Source organism: Galeopterus variegatus, unplaced genomic scaffold, assembly GCF_000696425.1.
Source record: "Galeopterus variegatus unplaced genomic scaffold, G_variegatus-3.0.2 Scaffold3526, whole genome shotgun sequence".
NCBI lineage: Eukaryota > Metazoa > Chordata > Mammalia > Dermoptera > Cynocephalidae > Galeopterus > Galeopterus variegatus.
Window position 1 is genome coordinate 41,471 of NW_007729637.1, and position 26,611 is coordinate 68,081.

Here is a 26,611-nt window from a genome sequence, read left to right on the forward strand (position 1 = left end):
GCAACACTGAGGGTTGCGATCCGTTGCCGGACACGGAAAAAGACAAAAGACCAAAAAAAAAAAAAAAGAAATACCTTAAGTATAAAACAATTGAAGACAGGAGGAAAAGCTGATAGGGACCAACATGCAAGCATGTATACTCACACCGATACTCTTAAATCCCCCCCTCCAAGCACTGAGAATGTATGTACCTTCTGTAAACAGCTGGATGAGTTTGGTCTTAAATTCAAAATTATTTGTTTTACTATTTAATTCTGTCTTCTTACTACTCCTCATATTTTTTTAACTCCTTATGTGTCCAACTGTAATTTCTTAATGGAGGGCCTTTCATGCTTGAAAGCTGGTATGGACTGAATGCTGTTCCTCCCTCAAAATTCCAATGTTGAAGCCCTAATCCCCAGTGTGAGTGTATTTGGAGACAGAGCCTTGAAAGAGGTAATTAAGATTAAATGAGGTCATAAGGGGGGCTTTCATCTGATAGGATGGGATCCTTATAAGAAGAAGAAGAGACATCAGGAAAACATGCACACAGAGTGAGAAGACAGCCATCTGCAAACCAAGGAGAGAGGCCTCACCAGAAACCAGCCCTCCCGGCATCTTGACGTTGGACTTCCAGCCTCCAGAACTGTGAGAAAATAACTTTCTCTTGCTTAAGCCACCTAGTCTGTGGTATTTTGTTATGGCAGTCCAAGCAGATTAATACAAAAGCTAAAAATTACTTAAAAAAAAATCAAAAGACAAAGTTTATTTTATAATCTTTTGAATAATAAATAAATGACTGGAATAAATCCTGTCAAAATAAATACACGAAAATCTGATTGTGCAGATCACTTATGTGGAAATCCTGTTCTCCCCAAAGGAAAGTGTTTGCTTTGTGTGCATCAATGCGTCTCAGCCACAGCACCTATGTGACTGTGTGAGCACTTATACACTATTGTTTCCTGCAACATGCTGTCATGTTTCAACAACAATTGACATAACTTAGAGTTGACTTGAACTTAGATCTCTGGACACCTAACTTTAATTATCTGGATCTTATTTCCATTATTTTTTTCAGGGTTTCTGCCTCACCCCTACATATATACTTAATGTTGTGGCAATACTGAACTATATATTATTTGCCTAATAGACCATGCTTTTCTTTCTACTTTGCAGTAGGATTTTAATATAATATTATATAACAAAGAAACATTTGAATCATTTTTTCCAGTTCATTGTGTTTTGAAAGATTGAAACCATTTTTACTTAAATGATGCTTTGCTTTTTTTTAAAAAAAATATTTATTATAAATTTTTTCAAACATATACAGAAGAAGGGAGATTATCACAACAAATTTCCATATACCTATCACCAGGATTTCACAACATTTTGATAGATCTGGCAGATGTAAATGTTGTAATAAATGAATTAAATTGAACCTTTTTATAAAATAAACATATTCCTTAAAATTTTATGTTTTTATAGTAGCAAATAATGAGCCTGCCATACAAATTTAGACAAATAACAAATCATTTGCACTAAAATGAATGAAGTATTTATAGACTAAGGTCTATCTTCTGTATCGCTTGTTTCAACAATCTTCCACGATGATTTTTGTAAGACTATATTGACTCTTTTATCTCATCTTGAAATATGGTCATCATTGGCTTCCAGACTATTTTTTAATTGGCTGCAGTTCTAAGTTGTCAGAGGCAAAATAATAGATGATACAAATGGATTTCTAGCCTTCAAAACATTTTTAAACCATTCCATAAGGTTAATAGTTTTGAATAGAATATTATAAAGTCTAGCTTAATCTTTCCTTATTTTTAAGCTAAGCCAGATGAAAATCTTAGGTACATGAATCAATTATGTAAAAGCATATACTATGAAAAACTCATTTATTATAGGTTATAATAATGATTCTGGACTTTCTCATGATTTATGATATGTTAATGATTCTCCTGGGGATATTGGAGAGGACCTCCATGGTGGCATGCCAAAGTCATTGAAAGGAGGAAGGTTAAAAGAGGGATGTGAGACCAAAGGGAAGATACTGGAAGAAACAACCTGCTGGAAAAGTATTAAAAGCAAGGAGGTGAGCAAAAGGAAAGGAATAGAGCTGGAGGGAAACAAGACTGGAACGAGATCCCTGGATCAAAAAAAAAGAGTGAAAGCACAAGAGTACCCAGCATCACAGTGGGGGTGTGGAGTGGCTGGAGGAGAGAACTACTGACCTGTGGTCAAAGCTAGGTGGGCAAAGTCAGTAGATCTGAGGCTTTGTGAGATAATGACCTCACTTCTCTAAAGACCTGGAAAGCTGAGAGAAAGTGTTCAGTGTGGGCTGGGAGTTGGAGGACTATCAAGACACGATTGTGACCCAATGTTTCAGGTTAGAAGAAGGGGCGTCCCATGACTAGGAGGGTGAGGCAAACCAGGAGCGCATGCAAGGGACTTCTGAATGCCTAGACCATGTACCAAGGAGATAGTATGGAGAGACTGCTTGTAAGTTACCTTGGATATACACAGGACCCCAACAGTATACATATATTTGTACCCCAAGATTCTCCTACTCAGTGCCCAGCTGTGATTTATCCAGGATGAGTGACCAGAATGAGCAGTGAAGGGAATACCAGAGAAGAGCAATTAAGGAAAAGGCTTGAGTTCCATGGTATAGTCTTTAGATGATCAGTCAGTCTCTACCGTTCTGAATCTTCTTTTGTTCCCCTGGTGTTGCTTTTCAAAGAAAATCAAGATAACTTAAGCCAGCAACATCCCTGGACTTGGGAAATCCTAGATTGAAATTCTGCAGGAGAGGTTAGCCTATGTTTCCTATTTCTCTGCCGTGTCTGGCCCCCGTCCTTTCTGTCCTCCCTCTGCCACCAAGCACCCACCGTCACCGCTGCCCCTGTCGCTCTTGGTTCTCTCTATCATGCTCACTGCCACTTCCAACCTTCACTTGCTATCCCTCTGTCCAAACAACGAGGGTGGAAAGCAGGGTGTCGTGACACACTGAGGATATTTTTAAAACGCAAAGTGTTGCTACACACTCTTTGGCAGAAAATGAGGCAAAGGATGGGAACAGTGTTAAATGAGTAATCTGCACTTGCCGTATAACATACGACAGGCAGTACACAAACCAGTTATACTCCTGAACACTTTCTGTCAACCTCAGTCAGTAGATAATTTTAATTGTAAATATCTCCTGTATAGTTTTTCTATTTTCTAAATGGAATATAACAAATACTCCTCCTATCCTCCAGCTCCAAGATAAATGTTTTTAAAAATGTACTACAGATGCCACTCGTAAAGTCAATGGGTTATATCTTTGACCCTGTTTTATTCTAAAACGACATTTGTTAAAAAACATTTCAGTGATTGCAGCATGGAATTTATTTATAGTATTTGTGTTCTGTGTTTTTCTTTAAGCAAAAAAAGTTTCTTTTTTTTTCCATAAAGATTTTAACATAGATTATGAGTCCAGGTGAAAAAGAATGAGGGGGACTAGGGTCTGATTTAGTCTTTGACATTTAATAAGGAGTTTAAAACAATGACTATATACAGGCTAAATGCTACAGTGAATAAAAATAAACTTGGGACTTTCAGAGAAAATACATGAATATAGTCTATTGTCTATTTAAATTTATTTTCCTTGACAATTTAAATCATGATTATTAAATAATATGAATGGCAATTATTCATCTGAATTTTATCAAATCTTTCAATGAAGAATAAAACTCTTTGTAACACTATTCTTGAAATTCATGCTTTGGGAATGTCTTAAAATTAATCATTAGAATATTCAAGAACTTAAGCTTTTCCTCTTTTGATTAGACTTTCACTCGACCTTTCTTATACTAAAATGTAATCAAATGACAGTATTATAGTGACATTCTAGTATTTAATCAATTCAGTATAATGGGGAAATCTGCTGGTTCATAAACTAGTCTAATAGCCAACTTAATGTCGTATATAAAAAAAAAAAGCCCACCTCTAGACAGGCATATGACAACTTTCTCCTCCCATGGTTCAGGATCTCTTTAAATAAGATATTCGTGAGGAAGCCAAGAAATATATTAAATCAGAGATGGCTTCCTCCAACATACCAAACATCTAGATGAAACAAAAATATTTATTTGATCACCTATGAGTTTCCAAATATTAGTTAAGAATTATCAAAATGAAAATTTTTAAAGTTTTAACCTAACTACTAAAATGGGAGAGGACTTGGGGGTGTGACTATAACACAGTGACTAACTTAGGAGTACATCTGAAAAAGAAGAGAAAACTCAAGCAAGAAGAACCAGTGCCAACTCACTTGTCTCTACCACGTCGAACTTCATGCTGCTCCTTGGACAGGCATCGTTGCTGTCTGGTGGATGTGGCAGAAGGTGCCGATGATGTTCCAGATTCAGAGTCTTCTGAACTTTGACCTCCTGAGCTATTAACATCAAAAAGATGCTGTTCTACAGCTGACCGGATAGTTCTTTCTAAGAGTCTGGTAAGAAAGAATACAGAGTGAATTAAGCAATCAACCTTTACCCATGACTGTCTTTAAAAATATATGCCAATAAATATCTGCATTTCTAATGAAAGATTTTTCTTTTGTCTTTTTTCATCTAATGAAAGATTTTTAAAGAACTTCATGAACAAACATACAGTATGAGGCATTAATCTAAAAAATATTTGCATCATGCATTAAAAACAAAACTACACTGAACAAATTCCACCAATTTGGTAACTTTGTTTCTCATCTTTGTAAGTCCAGGATTGTTGAAATGCTCAGGGCAAGTCTAGCAACAATTATGAGGCATTCAGGAAATAAGGGTCATTTAATATAAGGCAGAACAAGGAGAGACTTTTTTTTCCCCCTCATTAAATAATAAAAGACCTATTCTTACAAAGGCGAGTTTCCTCCAGATTTCACACCAGTTCTGGAGAAGAAGACAGTATGATTTGCAAAGCAAACTGGCACAAATTTGATAATGCCTATTTATCTGCTTAGAATCCCTTTAAGATAAAATTATATAGGGAATAAAGTTATTTGGAAAAAAAACTTCACCAGAACAATTACAACTCAAACAGCATGGCATAATCTTTTCTAACCTCTATTCAATTAATTAAATTGTGATGTATATAATTGAAGCTGTATTCATGCAAATCCCTCAAAATATATTATTGAAGAGGAAAACAGGTAAGCACAAAGGGCTAAAAAGAATGCATGATAAGATGTAAATGGTATCATTTCTAAAGCTGCAGGATCTTTCAATGTGTCTAAACCTTCTTTCATCACAATGCTATTTAATTCTGAATAAGCTGGCATGGAAAATCTTAACTTATACTCCTCAAAGCATGTTTTTCTTCACTTGAAATAGAACCACACACATATTTCCTAAATGCTCAGACTGAGAAGTAGCATTCACTTAAAAGGGATTTTGAGAACATAAAGAACTTTAGATTTTCCAAATTCAGTTTTATAACAGACTCATAGTTATTTCATTTAAATTTTACTTAAAATATTTTAAGACAATGAGCAAATTTTACATAATTAACTTGGACACTAGGACTTTTATATCTAGAATTCTACATCTCAAATGATTCAATAATACCTAATAGTGGTACAGAGGAATGTGAGTAAATAAGTAAAGCCCAAGTCCACAGCTTTTCCAAACCATTCAAGACATATAAGAAGGTTATTAGGAAACAAACAAGGCAAGAACATGCCAGTCTTGGTACAGTTCTGGAATCTCCTTAAAACTGACAAAGCTAAAGGAGGGTCAGTCCTGTCCTCTGATTGCTTCTTCACCCAACAAGGAAGAAAACAAATCTAAATCTATCTTGTCTGATCCAATTAGTGCTTCCTATAATTCTTTTCTCTTCCTCCCTATCACACTTTATCTTCTTTACCTCCTACACCCGATCTTTGCCAAGGGAAGATGCTCCAAAAAGGCTCACACATATCCCAGTAAGAAAAGAAGACAGGTAGGCGTGATGAAAAGGTCTTTGGGTGAGAAGCTATTAATTTAGTCATTTGACAAGTACTTATTTAGTGCCTAATATATGCCAGGCACTTTTCCAGGCTCTAGAGAGACAGCAATGAACATGACAGACAAGGTCCCTGTGTTCATGGAGCTTACGTCCCTATAAGGCAAGACAGATAATACACAAATAATGTAATTTCAGATAGTGAGAAATTCTCTAAGATGATATTTGAACAAAGAGTGAATGATAAAGAAAGTGCTGGCCAAGTTGAGGAACAGCCAGGGCAAAGGATTTGAGGCAGGGATAAGCTTCCAGGAACAGGAGGTAACGTGGCCAAAGTGTAATGAGTAACATGGTCAGAGGTAGGCAACAGCAGATTACTGGAGTTTAGATTTAGTCTAAGTGGAAGCCTTTGGAGGACAAAGACATGTGATGCATGTAATTAATAGAGCACTGCCACTGTCCTGTGGAGAAAGCACGTGTTGTCATTACTAATTTGCTTTCTTTTCTGCATCCCTATTTCTTTTCTGAATCCTTGAAGGCACAGCTCGTTTGTTTGACATTACACATCTAACACTGTGCTTGGCCTGTTGCAGGTGCTTAATAAATATAGTCTCCATAGAATGAGTAAAATGAAGTAAGAAGTAAAGACACCTTTAATTACATTCTCCATTGGAAGATGGCTCCCAGAGCACACAGACTGCTTTGTAAATGTTCATTGACCCTGACATTATTTTTAATGAAGTAAACAAAAAGCTCATATTTTCAAATCGTGGAGTTGCCTATAGTCACACATATAAGGGTATTTCAAAAAGTTTGTGAAAAAAATAGAACTAAAAGGTAACTGGAATCACACCATGCACTTCCTGAAACATCTTCATACACAGGCACTCAAACAGGAACACTTCTTATTTAGTCCTCTCCTTGGTGTAGAATTAGTTTAAAAACCATTGGTTGCTTAATTTTTAAATCATCTAATACTGCACACCATTGGAATTGACTTTTTCTGTTTAATAAATGGGAAAGGGCAAACCCCCCCCCAAAAAAAAACGAAACCAAAAAAACCCCCATAAAAACCAAAAACCCAACCCAAACAACTTACTCTCCAGTTGTTGTTGAAACATTGCTGACTCGGGATACGTGAGCACTGTGGAACAGAAGCAAAGAGAAAGGGAATCAGGTTAGATGAAGGATCAAAGAACAGTCAACCAAACATCTGAAGGGATCACAGGCTCGAAGAACTGGCCAGGCCCTGAGTGACCCTCGCACAATGTTTAACCACCCATTGACACATGCTCATTTTCACTTGTTCGTAGTAATAGAGATGACGACCCTGGTTGCTTCTTCCTGAACAGTGGCTTTTTCTCCTTTTTAAAGATGTCCATGGCAGACAATTCCACAACTGACCTTGGAAAACCATCTCTTAGTTCGTACCCTACTGTCATAGCCGTAGTTCAGACTTTAATTTTCCTGAAATATTAATGCAATTGCTACTGACTGCCTTCCTGCCACCTATTCTACCTATTTTCCACTCTCCCCAGCCAAATCCAACCCCTCCCTTCCTTCCACAACTGCTCTGAAAATGTAGATGGCAGCAGGGACCATAGGGGATAGAGAACAAGGAACCAATATTGTTTTTTACAGGACTATTTCTAACCCCCCTTTCTAAGCCACCTTTTCTTCCTAAGCTCCGTAAGATGGAAAATATCTCATGCTCTGTGATGTTTCTTCGTATCACCTAATTCCCAACCCTTTTGTTAAGCATCTTAAACTTCCTCATTTTCCCATTTTCTCCAAAGCCTGAATTCTTTTGAAAGTATTAAAAAGTGGTCAGCATAAAGTAGAATGATAAAACTGTAAAACACAATCTGATTAGCACCCTTTGGAACTTTCCCCCTTATGCCTGTGTTCTACGTTCACATAACCACAATGAGGGTGGAGGCTGTACTAATTGTATTAATACCATTACTTTCTCATATTCTGCCCTCTGGTGCTTAATTGGCTTCTAAATCAAGATTTGAAAGCGTCTACTCTTTAAAAAGATGTTAAACATTGAGCAGATTTAAGAAAGTCTTTTAGCCTTGTCAAACTATAGTTTTGCCTAATAATTCTAATAGTTCTGTTCTTTTTCTTTCTTCTTTGTAGAAGACACTTGAAGAAAATCAAAGCTGTTAATGACCAATCTTGATGGTAACCTTTCAATCACTCCAAACATGCTAATTTATACTACAAGTATATAATTTTCAACATGTAAGTATGTTGTTTTGTAATTATCTGTCAGGTTTTTCTCCCATGTAAGTGTATAATTCATCTCTTTCAATTCATGATCTAAGTGCCTCAAGGGGATTATATGATATTTCTCATTTTCTTTCATCATATTCTCTACCACTGCCACCACCAGCATACCAGCATAGTACTCATTATCTCAGAGGTGATCAACAAACATTTACTCTCTAGCAACAGGTAATTTTCTTTAGTTAAGGCTGCAGCTATTTTTCATGGCCACAGACCACATCCAAATCCAAGGGGAAAAAAAAAAAAGACATACACACACATAATGTTATGTTATTGTGCAAAAAGGAAACCAATTCAAAGAATTATTAAATACATACATCCATAAATAATACACCCTAATACTTACTGAGTACTTATTACATTTCAGACACTGTGCTAATTACTTTTTACATATATTTTCTCATTTACTGTTGAAAATAACCTTATGAGGTAGGTACTATTGTTTTCTCTATTTTCAGATGAAGGGGTTAGATTAAGTAACTTGCCCACAGTGGTGGAGCCAAGAAATAGATGAGCTGGGATTTGAACCACAAAAGTTTTAGCTCAGAGTCTAATCTCTTAATCATTACACTTTCAATCCATTACTCACTAGAAGAAAAACTCACTGGCGTCATCTTTGTATATGGAAGCCTGGACTTAGGTATTTTCCTTTGCTTTTAATCACAGCCATTTCTCCTCTGCTTCACACAATGCCTGGTTTACATAGTGGTTCCCAGGCTACATAATCAACAATAAATCCTTTGCTGCTCTCTGTCCTTAACTGGAACAGGCAGTCCTTGCTTTTGATGCTTTCTGGCTCACTCTTTGTAAATTCAACACTGTATAATTAACTCCTATACTCCACTTCTCAATACAGTTATACAACCTTGGTCTTGGGAGCAGGACCAATGTGAATAATGACTCAGGGGGAAACCTAGAAGAGGGAAAAGAATGTACATCTGCTCAATGCTAACACACATTTCAAAGACATATCATTAACCAATTAGTCCCTTAAGCCATCTCAGAATGGAAATGTATTTCCTCTTCTTCCTTCTAAACATTTTTGACCTGTCCTTCTTTTTGCCTATTAAAGCAGACTCCTGTATTGTTATGTTCCTTTTTTGAGGGGTAGGAGGAGGCAAAGAAAGAAAGATGAGCAAAAAAAGACAAGGAAATAAACAGGAGCAGGTTTTAAGATTTCTAACTCTCTAAATAAGTCCTCCTCCAACCTTTATGTGCATAGGAATCCAGAATCTTGTAAATACACAGACTGTGATTCAGTAGGTCTAGGTCTAGGGAAAGGGAAGCTGAGATTCCGCATTTGTAATAAATTCCCCACTGATTCGATGCTGTTGGTTTGTGTAAGGCAGTTTCAGTAGCAAGGCTCTAAATCCTCGCAACTGAAATTCTTTAAAATTTCAATTACTTAGTTATCACAGTAGCTATTTTTAAGCATTTTAATCTAAGTAACAAAGATATGATATGGAAAACTCATGCTACCCTCAGTGAGTAAAAGTCAATACATAAAAATTTCCCTCACAGCTTAAAGAAAGATGAACTGAGCCATCTAAATCAGTCTTAAAAGGCTCTCCCAGAATGCAAAAGTAGATGAGTAAATCAGTAATAAAACCAAGTAATTGAGACATATTAATTTTTACTAGTATATTTATTTTAGGTCGGATCAATTATAAATTTATATTTTTATGTTTTTTAATAGTTTTTTAGAATTTCTAGTATATATACCTTTGTCCATAATTTCATGTTATTTTAATCGCATTTCTATAAAGAAAGCATTATGAAAAGATAATATTTTCCAATGGGAATCTGAAAAGAGAAGTTCTGGTCTTGGCACTGCAATTACTTAGATGAAATCACAGGAAGCTGCCGGTTAGCTTGGCTGCTTTGGGTTTCCTTCATACAGAAAATGAAAGGTTTGGCTAGACATCTCTGGTTTTCTTTCAGCCCTAACTAAAACTAAACTATCTTAGATTCAAGTTCATTGCCCTAAAATTTAAATATTTACAAAAGTTATAACTACATATTTAATTTTATGATGTAGTATCAGTCAAATTTGTGGTTTATTAGATACCAAAACAGCTTTGGTTAGGTATTCAACCACCTCCACAGTTCCTGTGGGATGTGCTTAACAGCTCACCAATAACAAGATTTCTAAGAATATTTAATGACAGAAATAGAGATTGCATCCATAGATACAATTGACTCATGGAGGGAATTCTAGGACACTAACAAAAAGGTAAGAAGCATTTAAACAATAAGCACATAAGCTAAAGTGAAAGTTATAGATTTCCATCAACTATATGTAGCTTGTTTTTTATCCTCCGCAAACAGCTAAAAATAATAAATTTTTTTCAGAGCCCTTGACTGATTTACTAAGAAAATTTCTTACTTAGGCACTGTAAAAAATGCATATGGAAGAGTTCATTTCCTAATGTTGACAAAGCAAGTATTTAAAATGGAAAGAAAGAAGCTCATGTGCAGACCCTAGCATTATAGTCAATTTCATTACCCAAGCCTACTGTTAGTGATGATGCAACTGAACGTTCCATTGGTGCGGTCATTTAAAATAGACTCTAAGCCTACTCTGAATATATTCTATGACATATTTAAATATCTTTAGTTGTTATTTCTATTAGCAAAACCTGAACTACATTTTCTTACGCTAATTATGCTCAGCAATATTAGTTTCTAAAATTTGCATGTGATAAGATGCACAGATGCTTGTTGACAAGTGCTTCTTTAATTAGATCTCCTGATTTGAAATAAAGAAGCACACATATAAAAAGAAAGAAGTTTCAAATCTACAAAAAACAGACATGTTGAAAAAGCATTTGTTCTCTTTTTTGGTATATTCTCTTATTTCAGCATGTTCTTTCCATGGCATATAAAATCTTGCCTGTAAAATACTATTGTTTTAAAAGGAACCATGAGGTCTAACAGAATTATCAGTTTTCTCTAGAAAATAATAATTACATTTACTCAATTTTTTTTAGTGAGTAAGAATTAAAAAGACAATTATGTAATGTTTGTTTAAATAAGCCTAACGATGAAGATCAAGTAATTAATCATCAAATTAGCATGAAACTCTTAATGTGTCTATTTAAAAAAATAGTGTCTTCAATATCATCTTAAAATACTAAAAGTGGATATGCAGCATCAACATTATAAGATGACTATAATATTATTTCTTTGTAATTGTATAATGGCTTAAATTAAATTTTTTTCATGATTTAAGTTCATTCTTCACAGTGTCATGTATTAAAATATACTCAATCTGCCATACTTATTTCCTTTGCTTTAACCTTTAGCTGTAATTATCATATGCAGAAATTTAATGGAGCACTTACATGTATTTAAACTTTGATAAAAGTCGCATCATCCTTTTGTGGTGGTGATACATTCTGTGAACAAAAAGCCTCACATTTTGATTTTAAATTATATACTATGCATAATATACTAAAACATAAATTGAAAACATACTACATGGATATGACTCAGTAGGAGGAAAATATTTATCCTCATACTTTCTCTAACTTCACACTTACTATTCCTTTAAATATTAAACCTGATTTGGAAAAAAAAAGTGCTCTTCACAGCTATATGTGTACCTTAATACTCTATGCAAAACTTTCTAACAAATTAAATATAGCCCATCAAAATGTCAGAATACTCATCAAGTACAGCTTCTTTCAGGACTTAATTATTGGAGTTTTCAGTCTTACATATTTAGTATGTTTTTGCATAAAAAGGAATTCAGAGTTTTTTAGTTTTTACACTAAGGTCTTTATTAAGCAATTATGAAATGTAATGGATAGTTCACATATATACTAAACCCATTTTGCAGATGAGGAAATTGAGGTTCAGAGCGCTTAGTGTCTCTAGTTTTCACAGCTTTGACTCTATGCAGTCTGGCTTGAGAATGTGTGCTTAATAAGGACACAATCCTTATTCTCAAATAATGCTGATTTTTACAAAATCTTTGGCTATACATCTTGTTAGTTCATTAGAATTAGCACAGATTACCAAACGCGCTTTTCTGGATTCAAATGGAATTTTCTTCTCAGAATTTATATATTCTAGATAATTTTTTATTTCATCTAGATTTTCATGTTTACTAGTTTAAAATCTTATAAAGTATTCTCTAATCCTTAAAAAAACTATTACATTCCTTACAGCAAATTTCAATTCTGATTGTTACTATTGTCCCTTTGTTTCCTTAAGTTTACCAGAGGTTTTTCTATTTTATAATTTCATCTTTACTCCCAAAGAACCAGCTCCTGGATTCAAACATGGGTTCTTTTTCTGTTTTCTTTTATTATTATTAAATTCCTTTAGTTTTCCAGAAGTTACTTTTTCCTCCTTTTTATAACTTCTTTTTCTAAATGTGCGGCTTATTTATTTTTAATCTTCTTAAGTGTGAAGTTATCTCTTAAGAGAACTTAGACCTCATTCCACAAATTTTGATATATACTTTTTTATGTTTCTTTATTTTCCAAGTAGTCTGCTCTTGAGGTTCTTATTTTCACTTTGAGTCTTTTCCTCTCCTTCCTGACCCCTTAGGAGAGTTTTCATTGGTAGATTGGAAATCTTTTTGTTATTTAATTACACTGTGGTCAGAAAATGTGACTTAAAAAATTTCTACTGTTTAAAGAACTTTTAGAGATAAATGAATAATTTTTATAAAGTAACAGGAATGCTTGAGCCCTATTTGTAGGGTGCAAGGTTTAGTATATGTATACATGTGCTCATTTACTTTAATTCTTATTAATTATATCAAATTCTCAGTGCTGTGTATTTTGTAAATTTTGTGGTAGACACAGCTGTGTAAGTTCTATGCTTCAAATGTGTTTATCTATTTATCCTTGTTAACATAAGAGTTTAAGTTTATGAGATTTGATACTATGCTATTTAACACATACTAATTTGTAACTTTTATATCTTCAATAAGGATTTTACCTAATAAAGTAAGGTAAAAAATTTGGCCTTGAACTCCAGTAGTTCTGGTATTGGCATTACCATCTCTTCTTTCTTTTTATTCACATTTATTAGATACATGTATTAGTCTGTATTCTGCTGCTTATAACAGAGTACCTGATACTGAGTAATGTATAATGAAAATGAGGTTTATTTCTTACAGTTTTGGAGGCTGAAAAGCCCACAGTCCAAGAGCCACATCTGGTGAGGGCCACCTTCTGGGTGGGAACTCTGTAGAGTCCTGTGGCAATCAGGGTATCACATACTGACATTATGGCAAGAGCTCTCTCAGGTACTCCTTATAAAGCCACCAGTCGCACACATGATAACTCATTACTCCATGAATAGATTAATCCATTCAGGAGGAAGCAGCCCTCATGATCCAATCACCTTTCAAAGGCCCCACCTTTCAAATATAATAATTGGATTTCCCACCCAATTGGGGAGTAAGTGGGGATTAAGTTCTCAACACATGAACAATATAGTTCAGTCATTTTTAAGAAGTATTTTTAGCTTTTCTAAAATAATCTGTTTACATTTATTGTTGTAGCTGATATATTTGTTCTAGTATTGTGATTTGGCTTTATGCTTTCTAATTTGTAAACTTTCTTTTCTTTTGATTTTTGCCATTGCTCATACCTTCTGAGGGGATTTGGAAGACAGAAATACTATGCACAATTCTACTAGTGGTTCTCTCTCATACCCTTACTTCTCTAATTATTAAAACCAGAAAAACAAAAACAAAGCAAGAAAAAAAAAACACCTCTTCTTATATTCTCTTACCTTCCATGTGAGACAAGAAATTTAGAACTTCATTACTTTCTTTGCCCCTCCACCAATGCTTATAATCAGGTCTCTAATTCTTAATCAAGATTTTTTTGATTCATCTCTCAATTAGCTGAGCATATATTAACTTTTATTTCTACTTCTGTTTCTCATAATATGGTTTCTTTTTTAGAATCATAGTTTTCAGGTTGGCTTTTCAATCTCTGATCTTCATATCTAACATTATTTCTCTCTATCTTTACTCTTTTTCTTTTCATTCTGGAATGGCTTCTCCAGATCCTCTTTCATAAGGTACTTGATTTATTTTTAATAATTTCTCCTCTGTACTGCTTCCCACCGAGTTTTTAAAACCTCTGATAATACATTTCTAGGTTCCTTTCCCCCTTATTTCAGCTGTTCTTCTGTGTCCCTAGCACCTCAATTCTAAACCTACTCTCCATTTACAGCTTCCTACTAATGTTTCAAAGACACTGGTTATGTCCTTGAGCATTTCTTTTTTGAGAAGATTAGCAATATTACTTCTCAAGTTTTCCTTTGAATCATATAAACAACAATTCTCTAGAATCTGTTTTTATGCTGCATCCTCAGAGCAAGTCACCCTTTCCTGTAGTTTGTAATTTCTCATCAAAGGTCCCACATAGTTTCTTTGTGTTTAGTGATTCTTAAGAGGGAATAATCAATCCGGGTAGAACCATTACCAACAACCTGGGTGAGTAGATTGTTCTTAGTTTATATCACTGTCCACTTGGCTGTGGGCAGATGTGCCCTCTTGGATTTAAACTTGAAGGGCCAGGTAATGAGTCTGCCCTAGAAAAATCTACAATGCCTACTCAGGTGGACTTGCTGTTTGGTCCAATTTTATGACTAAGTTGGAGAATCAGAAACAAATTTGTAGTTTGTTTCTGTGCAGTGTACAGTTGAAAGAAAGTATTACATCCAATAATCTTTCTGCCTCTATCCCCTTCTCGAATGCTTTTGTTGGCTGACTAAGCATACCAGGTGATCCCCTTTCCTCTCCGCTGTCTTGTATACTGAACATTCTAATCTTTGAATGGATATTGAAATAAAGAAACTGATATGGTCAGAGAGGTGAAAAAGAATACACATCTCAGGCCTGGATGGCTCAGAAAATAAGTTTCTGCTCAATTAGGGGAAAGTCACTTGCTTTTCTGGTCAGTGCAATAGACAAGTGGAAGGAATCCAAGTCAGTTTTTTCCCCTCTTCCCTCTTTCTTTGTGGCCATTTGTACTGTCTAGATGGTGGAACATTAAGTCTGCAAGGTACAAACAGGCTTCTCAGTCCATCCCCATTGATGATGTGAGCTTTGACAGAGGGTTTTCTTTATCATTATGATAGAGCTGTCTCTAGTTTCTCCTATATCATCATTGGAATTTAAATGGGAAGCTGTAAATAGTTATTTTAAGCAAAGGTAGTCTGCAACCTGCCTAAGCTAGAAGTTTACCTTTTATTAAAACCTACAGTTCCCACAAAGAGAAGCTCATATGGACGCAGGGAAACTGGATTGAAGCAGAATGGATATAAAGGTGTCATTTTCTACATGTAAATCTTTCCTTTGCTTTATCATGCTGAGGGAAAACATATGAAAAGAAGCATTAAATTTTTATATAATTTATCTTTCTTGGTAAAGCCTAAAAATACAAGGGTACTTCAAAAAGTTCATGGAAAGATTCATATTACCTCTCAATTCTATTTTTCCACAAACTTTTTGAAGTACCCTTGTATATTTAATATTTTTATTACCATTGATAGAATTAAACCCAGAACCTATACTTAACTTTTGCCACACAGAAAAATATGACTAGTGCTTCTCAGATATGAAGAACTCAATACTGAGTTCCTAAAACATTATATGATAAATAGTAGTAAAGTTTATAACCATTCTTCGGTTATTCTGTTGGTATGGTTCAGTAGTTTTCAACTACAGGTATGCACGAAAATCTCCTGTAACAGTTTTTGAAAATATAGACACTCAGCCCCACCTGAGACTTGGAATCTTGGCCAGTGAGACCCAGGCATCTTTAAAGAGCTTGACACACTTCATACCTATTAACAAAATTGGATGGCTATTAACAAAAAAACAAAAATAAAAACAGAAAATAAAAATTGTTGGTGAGGATGCAGACAAATTGGAACTCTCCTGCATTACTGGTGGAAATGTAAAATGGTACAGCTGCTAGGGCAAACAGTCTGGTAGTCCGACAAGAAACTAAACATAGAATTACCACATGATACAGCAGTTCCACTTCTGGGTATATACCCAATAGAATTGAAAGCAGGAACTCAAACAGGTATTTGTACAACCATGTTCACAGCAGCATTATTTGCAAGAGCCAAAACATGGATATAACCCAAGTGTCCACTGACAGGTGAATGGATAAACAAAAGGCAGTCATGTGCCATATACAGTCATGTGAAGTACAATAACAGCTCAGTCAATGATGGACCACATATAGGACAGTGCTCCCATAAGACTATAATAGAGCTGAAAATTCCTATTGCCTAGTGACATCAGAGCTGCCAAAATGTCATAGAGCAATTACTTAACTTTTAAAATAAATTTAGTGTAGCCTAACTGTACAGTGTTTGTCAAGTCTGCAGTAGTGTACAGTAATGTCCTAGGCCTTCACATTTACTCACCACTGACTCACTGATTCACCCAGAGCTACTTCCAGTCCTGCAAGCTCCATTCATGGTAAGTGCCCTGCACAGGTGTACCATTTTTAATCTCTTATACCATATTTTTACTATACCTTTTCTATGTTTAGATATTTTACACAAATACGTATCATTGAATTCCCTACAGTATTAAGTACAGTAAAATGCTGTACAGGTTTGTAGCCTAAGAGCAATAGGATATCTTATATAGTCTAGGTGTGTAGTAGGCTATACCATCTAGGCTTGTGTAAGTACACTCTACGATGTTTGCACAAAGACGAAAATTGCCTCACAATGTATTTCTTAGAATATATCCTTGTTGTTAAGCGATGCATGACTGTACACAGAATTAATACTATTCTGCCTTGAAAGGAAGGAACCTCTAGCACATGCTATAACATGGATGAACTATGAGACCACATGCTAAGTGAAATTAAGTCAGTAACAAAAAGACAAAGAGAATATGATCCCACTTACATGAGGTACATAGAGTGGTCAATTCATACAGACAGAAAGTTGAATGTGGTTGCCAAGGACTGGAAGTGGGATGGGTGGGAGCGTTGGGGGAAGAAATGAGGGGTTAGTATTTAATATGTAAAGAGTTTCAGTTTTGTAGATAAAACGAGTTCTGAAGATGGATGGTGGTGATGATTGCACGATAATGAGAAGGTACACTTAAAAACGATTAGGATGGTAAATTTTATGTTATGCATATTTTACCACAATTAAAAATAGTTAAAAATGCAACATGGATGGACCTTGAGAGAATAATATTGAGTGAAACGAGTCAGGCAGAGAAAAAGAAATTCCACATGTTCTCACTCAAGTTAAAAATGCAACATGGATGGACCTTGAGAGAATAATATTGAGTGAAACGAGTCAGGCAGAGAAAAAGAAATTCCACATGTTCTCACTCAAGTTAAAAATGCAACATGGATGGACCTTGAGAGAATAATATTGAGTGAAACGAGTCAGGCAGAGAAAAAGAAATTCCACATGTTCTCACTCAACGCAAAGGACATTCTTGGGGGGGAGGGGAGAGAGGGAGGAGGGAGGGAGGTGTCGGTGACGGGCCATAATAATCATATACAGTGTATATTGACAAAATAAAAAAAAATAAATAAATAAATAAAAATAGTTAAAAATGGTTAAAATGGTAAATTTCATGTTATTTATATATATATATATTTTTTTTGTGTGTGTGTGTCCCTTTTTTTTTTTTTTTGTGACCGGTAAGGGGATCACAACCCTTGGCTTGGTGTCGCCTGCACTGCGCTCAGCCAGTGAGTGCACCGGCCATCCCTATATAGGATCCGAACCCGCGGCAGGAGCGCGAGTGCGCCATGGGGTCGGCCCATGTTATTTATATTTTGCCAAAAATAAAAAAAACATAAAAACAACAGAGCTCCACAGACAGAGGTGATTTACTTCCTTAGTTTAAACAATATTCAAGTCAAAATAAACAAGGAAAACAAATATATATATATTTTTTCCTTTTTTTTGTCTTTTTTCGTGACCGGCAACGGGATCGCAACCCTCGGTGTCGCGCCCGCACCTTGCTCAACCAGTGAGCGGACCCGTCTTATATATATTTTTTCCTTTTTTTTGTCTTTTTTCGTGACCGGCAACGGGATCGCAACCCTCGGTGTCGCGCCCGCACCTCGCTCAGCCAGTGAGCGGCCGGTCTGTATGTGGGATCCGAACCCTCGGCAGGAGCGCCGCCGCGCTCCCAAGCGGCACACTGTAGCAGTGCGCCACCTGGCCAGCCCAAGGAAAACAAATATTTTTAACAAACAGTTATTTGCATCTAAAGACATTGAAATACCTATCTGATTTTATCATCTTGATAACAAAAAAATCAAATAGGTACGTAAATAAACAGTCTGCTTGTTTATGCTGTGTATTAGTAAGTAGCCTGAAACAGGCTTATAAACAAATATGATGTCTGGTGTGCTACACTAATCTAAACTCTTCCATCTGATAATGAGGAATTTTTCCTTCAAAATGATAATTTAGAAAACACACAGTATGCTTCTTAAGGAGAAAAACAAACTAATAAAAATTAAAACGAATAAAGTATAAAAAAATCACAAACATACAAATTCTAGCACTAGTTGTTTGGAAAGATATTCTTCCAAAAAGCTATCTAGAAATGCTTTAGAATGAAGTTTTCTGCATATCAGGATAGGAGTGGTATGACATCATTTCCAGATCCCTTCTAATATCAGGTAATATTTTAATTTAAATTTATCCAAAGCTAAAATTTTTTCAACATAAATTCTGCAGTTAAGAGACTTCCATAATATTGTTTGTTCCTAGGTTCTAGCAATCAAAAATCAAAAGAGTACTAAAGAATGAGTTTGTATGCCAAATAGTTAATTTAGAAATAAATCTATCTGATGTTCCTTCAGGAAAATTAAAAATTCAGAAATACTGAAACTGACCCTAAACAATCACAAATCTGCTAAAATAGTAATTTAGTTTTTATTTTCACCATATTAAAACTTGGGCTGAAATTAAAAGATGGTCAATTCCAGGGTTTTGATAGAGCAGGAGAACAGGAAAAGAGGAAGACCAGTGCCCTTGCTAAAAGACAGGTGTTAGGTATGCAAGGACTAAGCTTTCAGAAGCCAGGTCAGCTGGTTAGAGCCCAATGAATAAGACCGGGGACAGGTATGTAGTCCCTGAAGCACATATTTAGGATTTTGCTAATGCACAGGTAAACACAGGTTATAGGTATACAGGCTATATGTACAATCCAGGAATCTGTGAAGAAGAAGGAATTCAAGGATTGGATGGGATGAGGATGGGATCTGAACCTAGCTATAAGAACATGAAAGTAGGGTAGGTGAGGTGGGAGCAGGTAGAGATGAGGAGAAATAAAGAGTGGAGATGAAGGACCTTTGGTTTCCATGGAAATCAAAACCCAGGCTTGCAGACACTGAAGACAGACAAATAGAAGTAGAACTAGCAACAGATCTTAGCCAGATCTGACCGGATGCCAGGCAAAAGAATGCAGACAACAGGCTGAACATGGCACAGAAGAACACCAATGGCAAGTTGCTTTGATGCCAAGCTGAGCTAGAACATAAAAGAGACCAGGGTATGGGCAACCTTGCCAAGAATGTCCTTTAAGTTTGCAGGTTCATGTTTACTTTGCTGCAATCTCACCAAGGGTTTGGCATAACCTGTCCTTTCCTTTCATTTCCCTAATCATTTCAACAGGGCTGGTAATCCCTAATGAGCATCTGGGGAACAATGACACCCACTGTTTGAGCTACAGTAACCGCAATAAACTGCCACATGGGATGGTTGTGGTGTAGATTTGTAGCTACTATATCTTTCCTTTGCAAAAAAGGACAAATAGCTCTGTGGTGAGTTAGGTTAGGTTGCAAAAGTACTGAAATTAGAGAAAACAGAGCTGTTATTACAGAAGATATTTGATTTGGAATAAAAATATATGAGTGCATGTCTATTTATAACAGCTGTACCTTATTATAGAAAGGATTGAAGGCAATTGAAATGTACAATAGACTAATGTGGATCAGCCATGACTGCTAAAGGAGAATATCAAATCACAGAAACTGAAATTCTATTAGATGATAAGTGGAGCAAGGTAAAGACTGAAATGGCCTTTCTGGTTCCCTGTTCTTGCATCCTATCCTCTTCCTCTAGCCACAGTGAGATCCTGGGCCCTCCACTGGCACACTGTGGCCTTTTCACATGCTCTTCATCTCTATCCTCTCCTCTAGACACAGACTCTGTCTTGTTGTTATACACAATCCACCTTGTCTCCACTCCAATAGCTGGATTCTTGTGTATTCTTCTGTACCTGAGTGTCTTTATGTATCATCCACTCTTTTTCCTCTGAGACTGGAGGCCTGCTTTGCTCTTATTTTGTGTCTGCTCGGATCTACTCTCCCTGAAGACTGCCCACTCCCAGACTTGTAGCCACTGAGTTTTGCTGTACGACCTCATGCTGGACCTTTCAGAATTAACCACCAAACTGAATATGCCACCACTGACTGCTGTCCATGCCCATTCCCTCTGCCCGGCTGCTCATGGCTGGATCTGCTTCTGATGAGTACCCATCTCAGAAAATGTGTCTCATATCTTGATTGGACCTTTCTTCCTCCTGACAAAAAGCTGACCAATCAATAGTATCAAATCACAATATATAATAATCAATGGCCAATATTCCTAATCGGGGCCAATAGCATTTTGCAGGTACCAATCATTTTTTGCTTTGCAAAGACACAGTTAATATTATTTTGAATTTAAAAGAGTAGTTTTTCATCATGTTAATAAATCATTATAAAATTCATGAGTTTTGCAATAGCTCCCTTTCTCAGCATTGTATCAAAGAAATCCTAAGTAATAATGTGGGAGAGGAAGGAATGAAAGACAAGGAAGTTACAGAAATGTATTTAAATATATTTAAACCATTTAAGCATGCATTTGCTCTAAGCAGAAGTAGTGAAACAAATGTGCACCAATTTATAAGTTATCAGTGGATAGGTCATGTTCCTAGTCCAAAAAATCTAGAACTTAATCATAATTAATAATCATGCTTTCTTTCTTCTACTTAAATACGTATGTTAGAATAGCCCCTTAAAAAGTCTACCTTAAACCAGCCATATAAATAATTTAAAAAATAAAAAAGGTTCATGTTTTACCAGTAGATTCTCTCTGATTCATGTCAATTGGGTAATAAAAAAAGCTAAATTAACTTGTTTGTACCAACATAATTGTTAAGTGATTTCTAAGACTATCACCTAATGTTATTCAGAAGAAGAAATTACTTTTGAAATTTTAATTTCAGGCTAAACAATTACTACTTTTTGCATTTAAGAAATAGCTCTGCTTAGTTTAAATTTCCATCATATGAAAAGAATGCCTGCTGGTAACTTCTCCTTTTTCTAATATAAATGTGGACTAGTATGCACATACTCATTCTTCTTTCTTAATTTTATCATATTTTAGTTTTATGACTCAACACTGTAAAGGTCAAAAAGCTTCGAGTTTTCAGTAATATATTATTAATTTTCTTTTACTTTCATTCTGCAAGTATAGAATTTCTTTTTTTTTTTTTCCTTTTTGTCTTTTTTCGTGTCCGGCAACGGATCGCAACCCTCAGTGTCATGCCCGTACCGGACCGGGACCGGCAACGGGACCGCAACCCTCAGTGTTGCTCCCACACCTCGCTCAGCCAGTGAGTGGGAACCAGTCTGTATGTGGGATCCGAACCCTCAGCGGGAGCGTCACCACGCTCCCAAGCGGCGCATTGTAGCAGTGCGCCATGGGGCCGGCCCCTAGAATTTCTTTTTAAAGACTACATTATTAGTCAAATACAATAATCCAGGAAATTATGAAAATTTCTATACTATAAAACTTAACTGTCTTTGATGACTTAAAACTTATAAACCAATTTTCCCCATCTGCCTTTTAAAATCATTATCGAAATAAAGTAAAATTCAATATTATATAAAACATAGGTTAGTATTACTTAGAGTAATAAAAATAAGACATTCAGAGAAATGGTTCTCATTAGTTGGCACGATCCAGTGCTATGGTCTTCTATACTGTGTAAAACTTAGTTTCCATTAATATATAATAATCATTTGTTTGATAATATTATTGTGTATTTATATAACGAATACCAGAGTCACTATGTACTCAGCAACACCATCCACATTTGTTCACAGTAATTGCATGGCTGAGATAGCCTAGGAACCATAATATGCTGATTTGGTTAGCAGGAAACCAGAAAGAAGAAAATGGACCACCATACTGTCTCAAACCGAAACCTCAAATGTTCCCTTTCTTGCCACAAAGTCATTATGCAATATGCTGCAAGTCACTAAAGGGAAAAACACTACTGAAAAGCAGTTACTTGGCTGAGCCTGAAGTACTATGATACATTTCTGAAATACTGGTGGTTGAATTATAGTTTAAATCTGACTCTGGGACTACTGCAGCAAACCAGATTCAAAAATAAATTAATAAACATATTATGTATCACATATCCTGGCATTTCTCTTAAAAAGTAGTAGACTTCAAAATTGAGGAAAGATAAAAAAAAAAAAAAACACTTCAGCATCTTTAATTTACACGGGAATATGATTTTCAAACACATTTTCTAAGTCTTTGAAGTGCGTAGGTAGTAAGGAAAGAAATGCAATAAGGAAAACTTGGTTCTGGGTTATACCTCGGTCAGATGGTTCACTGAAAATTCACATCAGTACAGCAAGCATTCATTCACTGGAGAGAAGTGATCTTGCCTAACATTTACTTTGAATTCTGTTAACTTACCTGCTTTAATAGTTGTTAGTCTGGCTTTATAATTTAAGCTTTAGAAAATAATCCTGGACTGCATGAGCTTGCTGAACACTTAGTTTCCTACTCCACTACAACAGAGAAAATTATCTAACATAACCCAAGCCTTCTTCATCAAGTGGGCCTTGTGCTCACTCTGCCCCCCCCCCACCTGTATGTAGGTATAAAATAGAGATTTTTATTTTACGTTACAGCCTAATCATCAGGCGGTTCTAAAAATTAAAATGACCACGTGGCGTTTTTGAATTTAAAACAAAAATTGATTTTTAGTCTTTTCAATGATATTAAACTTTTTAAAAAAAGATGTCTTAAAGAGGAGAAAAATATAGTATGAACAATATGGTAACGGGCTCCAGCAAGCTTAGTCTGGACTCAATGTAGAACTTTCTATTGAAAAGAATTAAAATGGGCAAACAAACCCAAAGAAGCCTTCACCCTCCACCATTCCCTGTAGCAGACCAACAAAAATCAAATAAATACCTCAAATAGAAAGGTGACATAGGTCTTTCATCTTCCTGTGAACTAAAAGGAAAATAAAGTTTGAATTAATATCATTTCTGTTAACGTAACACTTTACTAAAACTTTGCTGTACCTGTCACAAATTTTGTTTTGACGCATTAGAGCTAATCTCATGACGGAGTAAGGTTAGTAATACACACTCTACCTGGGACCTAGCCAAGGTCAATTACATCTTCAAGAGAGACCATTAAGAAAGGTTTCTTGGTCAAGATCAGCCTAAGGCAAAAGTAATTCACATTACACTTTCAAGTGGAAGCTTTTTACTACCTTATTCTACATGCCCAATTCAAGTATTCATATATTACACATAAACTCTTAAAATGATTACTCAATTATCTCAACAAAGTTAATTACAGCTGATTAACATGATGATGAAAGTACAAACAGCCAACAAAATATTCCTGTTAAGTGTGAGCCACTCCAGGAATGATTCCCTAGCAATAAAGAGCACATCAGTAAACACAACACTCATGCTCTTTGTTCTTCTGTAGTTAATCTACTAAGTATTAACTAGTGTGGATAACATGAAAAGACATAAATAAAATTATGAAAGTAGTTTAAGTTCCTTCAATAATGCAGAAATAACATGAAGTTTAATATACAGAAATGGAATTTAAAAAGCACAAAATATGTACTATAATATTTTTTCTTCTCTTTAACATGTTTTTTCTTGTAATAAATGACCTTAAAGTGTAGTGAGTCTCTCCTCCTTAGTGTCCACTGGACTGGTCTTTGAACTTTTTCAATCATGCACTCTTATAAAATTGGCTTTTCAGTAGCCACTTCCCTCAAATATACAACTAATTATATATCTATATTAATATGCACAACACTAAACAGATAAAAGTAGAAAGGTAAAGTATTAGATAAAATGAAAAAGAAGCTCTAATATTTTCTTCATGTATCCCTATAGTTACTCTTGTACACCACCGGGGATATACGCTACCTTACAGCATCTGGGGAAGCAACTAGTTAACTTCAGTGTTCTCTGCCTCTCTCTCTCTTTTTTTTTTGCTTATTTTTTCTTTTCTTTTCTTACACATCACTGATGAAAACAGAAAAGTTTGTTTCAATTGGTAATATTAAACTGGCAGTCAACAAAATCTTATTACACAGTTATACTGTAAAAGACACAAGCAACAAAAACCTGTCCTGGAAGTTGAAAAGGTCATAACATTCTTGCTGGAACATGCCATGTAAAATATGATGCACTATTTTTCAAACTGTCATGATTTGGAGTTCCAATTTCAACATTGCTCAGCTGTTCTAATGCCTGTGTTGCCAAAGACTTTAATGTTCATAATTAACTGTGTTAAGTCTTCCCATGTGAGGGGTAAGTGGTGGATCAGCTTTATTATAAAATCTAATGTGGATGGGCTGAGGGCAAAGCTGGCAGAGTCAGGTTGTAGAGTTGAACAGTTAGAGGCGACAACACATGGGAAATAGCCAGGTGTCCTATGAAGAAACCAGTGCTATTACAGAAAGTGATGGCTTTAACACAACCTGACACAAGTAGCTTCCACATTTGGCTTCAAAATATTCCTAGAAAACAACACTTCACAAAACAAATTATAAAAATATTAGAATTGAGTCTGTTTACTAATCAAAGAATCAGTGTCAAAAAGTACTAATTATGACCCACACTATGCCCCAAAAGCTGCTACTAAAAACCTATAACGATTTTGTTATTATAGGAAAATTGCTTCCATATGTTGTAAAATGAGCAATGAACTAAGTACTTTCTTTGCCCAAACAGATCCTCAGCTCTAACATGCAACAAATTAGAATGAAAATTAACATGCTGACTATAAGGTACTTAGATAAATATTCCATTAACAATGCGCTTGGTTTTCATAAGAAGTGCTTTCGGGAGATTTAGATTGAGCGAAGCTCTGAACACAGCCGGCCGTGTGTTTTGGCTAACGTTTTTGTGTGTATGCATGCTAAATTTCTTTGTAGCAAACAGAGGATATCAAAACCAACCAATCCTTTCTTCCTTTACACCTTCCATCCCTCACACATTTATTCATCAATTATGGCTGAGGACAGATTCTCCTACAGGCCCTACATTAATTATCTTATTTAGATCCTCACAAAACTGTTCTCTGGTACCTGTCCCTCGCTCCCTTTTATTCAGAGGAGAAAAGCAGGCTCCGAGTGGGTATGTCACTCATCCAGGTGACATGGCTAGTCATGTGTAAGTTACTTTATTACACGTTAGTCCATTTTTGTTGTTTATTGTCTTCCCTTCAATTTTAGACTATCAAAATACGGTGAGATGACTAGATTAGGGAAGAAAATTCATGTGGTGGCCAGTCTGCATTCCGGTGGCCCTCAACAAGATCTCGTGGACTTTATAAGCTCCTGGTCATGCTTCCGATTATAGCAACTCCACATCACCTTAGTCAAAACCCATTCATAACGCATTATGCCTGACAGCACTTATAAGATGATTAATTTATTAAAATGTACTGGCAGTATGTCAAGAATGTCTCTTGATAGAAACACAAGGTTTTAATCATAAGCAAATATTTTTCAGGCTGCCTTTGTGCAAACTAAATTTGTCAATGAAAGACAAAATAAGAAATTCTTGATCTGGATATGTCCCTGAATTTTAACCAATTTTAAATGTTCTAAAAATGAATATAGAAGCACTGAAATTTAAATCAAATGAAACAGACTCAGTATTACATTTAGTCAGTAGTCAGCAGTCAACAGGGCAGTAATCCATGTACAGTATCCAGGAAGAACAATATAATTGGAAAATAAAATGAGGGTAAATAAATAAATTTTGATATTTAATTAGTGTATTTCTCCTTTTCCTTTAATAATAAAAGTACACTTACCTGGGGTTTAGTAATATAATCTTGACATAGGTATAAATTCTGAAACAACTAAAGCATTGATTTCAAATCAATGAATTTTTAAATCAATTTAATGCATTGATTTTGAAGGTTTTAAGAAAAAATGGCCAAGGACAATTCTTTCAAACAGAATTGAGAAAATAAACACTCCCACAAAATTGACAATTCAGAATGCAACATTCAAAAAGACCATTTTTACATG

The 26,611-nt window shown here is 35.4% G+C and overlaps 1 protein-coding gene across 1 annotated transcript in view; it reads right to left on the minus strand.

Moving 5' to 3' along the window:
- LOC103600974 (protein FAM13A-like) overlaps nt 1–26,611 on the minus strand; it is a gene marked incomplete at its 5' end in the record, with an annotated part of 191,672 nt that overhangs the window by 39,573 nt on the left and 125,488 nt on the right. Inside the window, 3 exons of the mRNA XM_008585339.1 lie at nt 4,298–4,477; nt 7,064–7,108; nt 23,506–23,547. Of these exons, the coding sequence (XP_008583561.1) occupies nt 4,298–4,477; nt 7,064–7,108; nt 23,506–23,547 (267 nt within the window). The remainder of the gene's footprint in view (nt 1–4,297; nt 4,478–7,063; nt 7,109–23,505; nt 23,548–26,611) is intronic.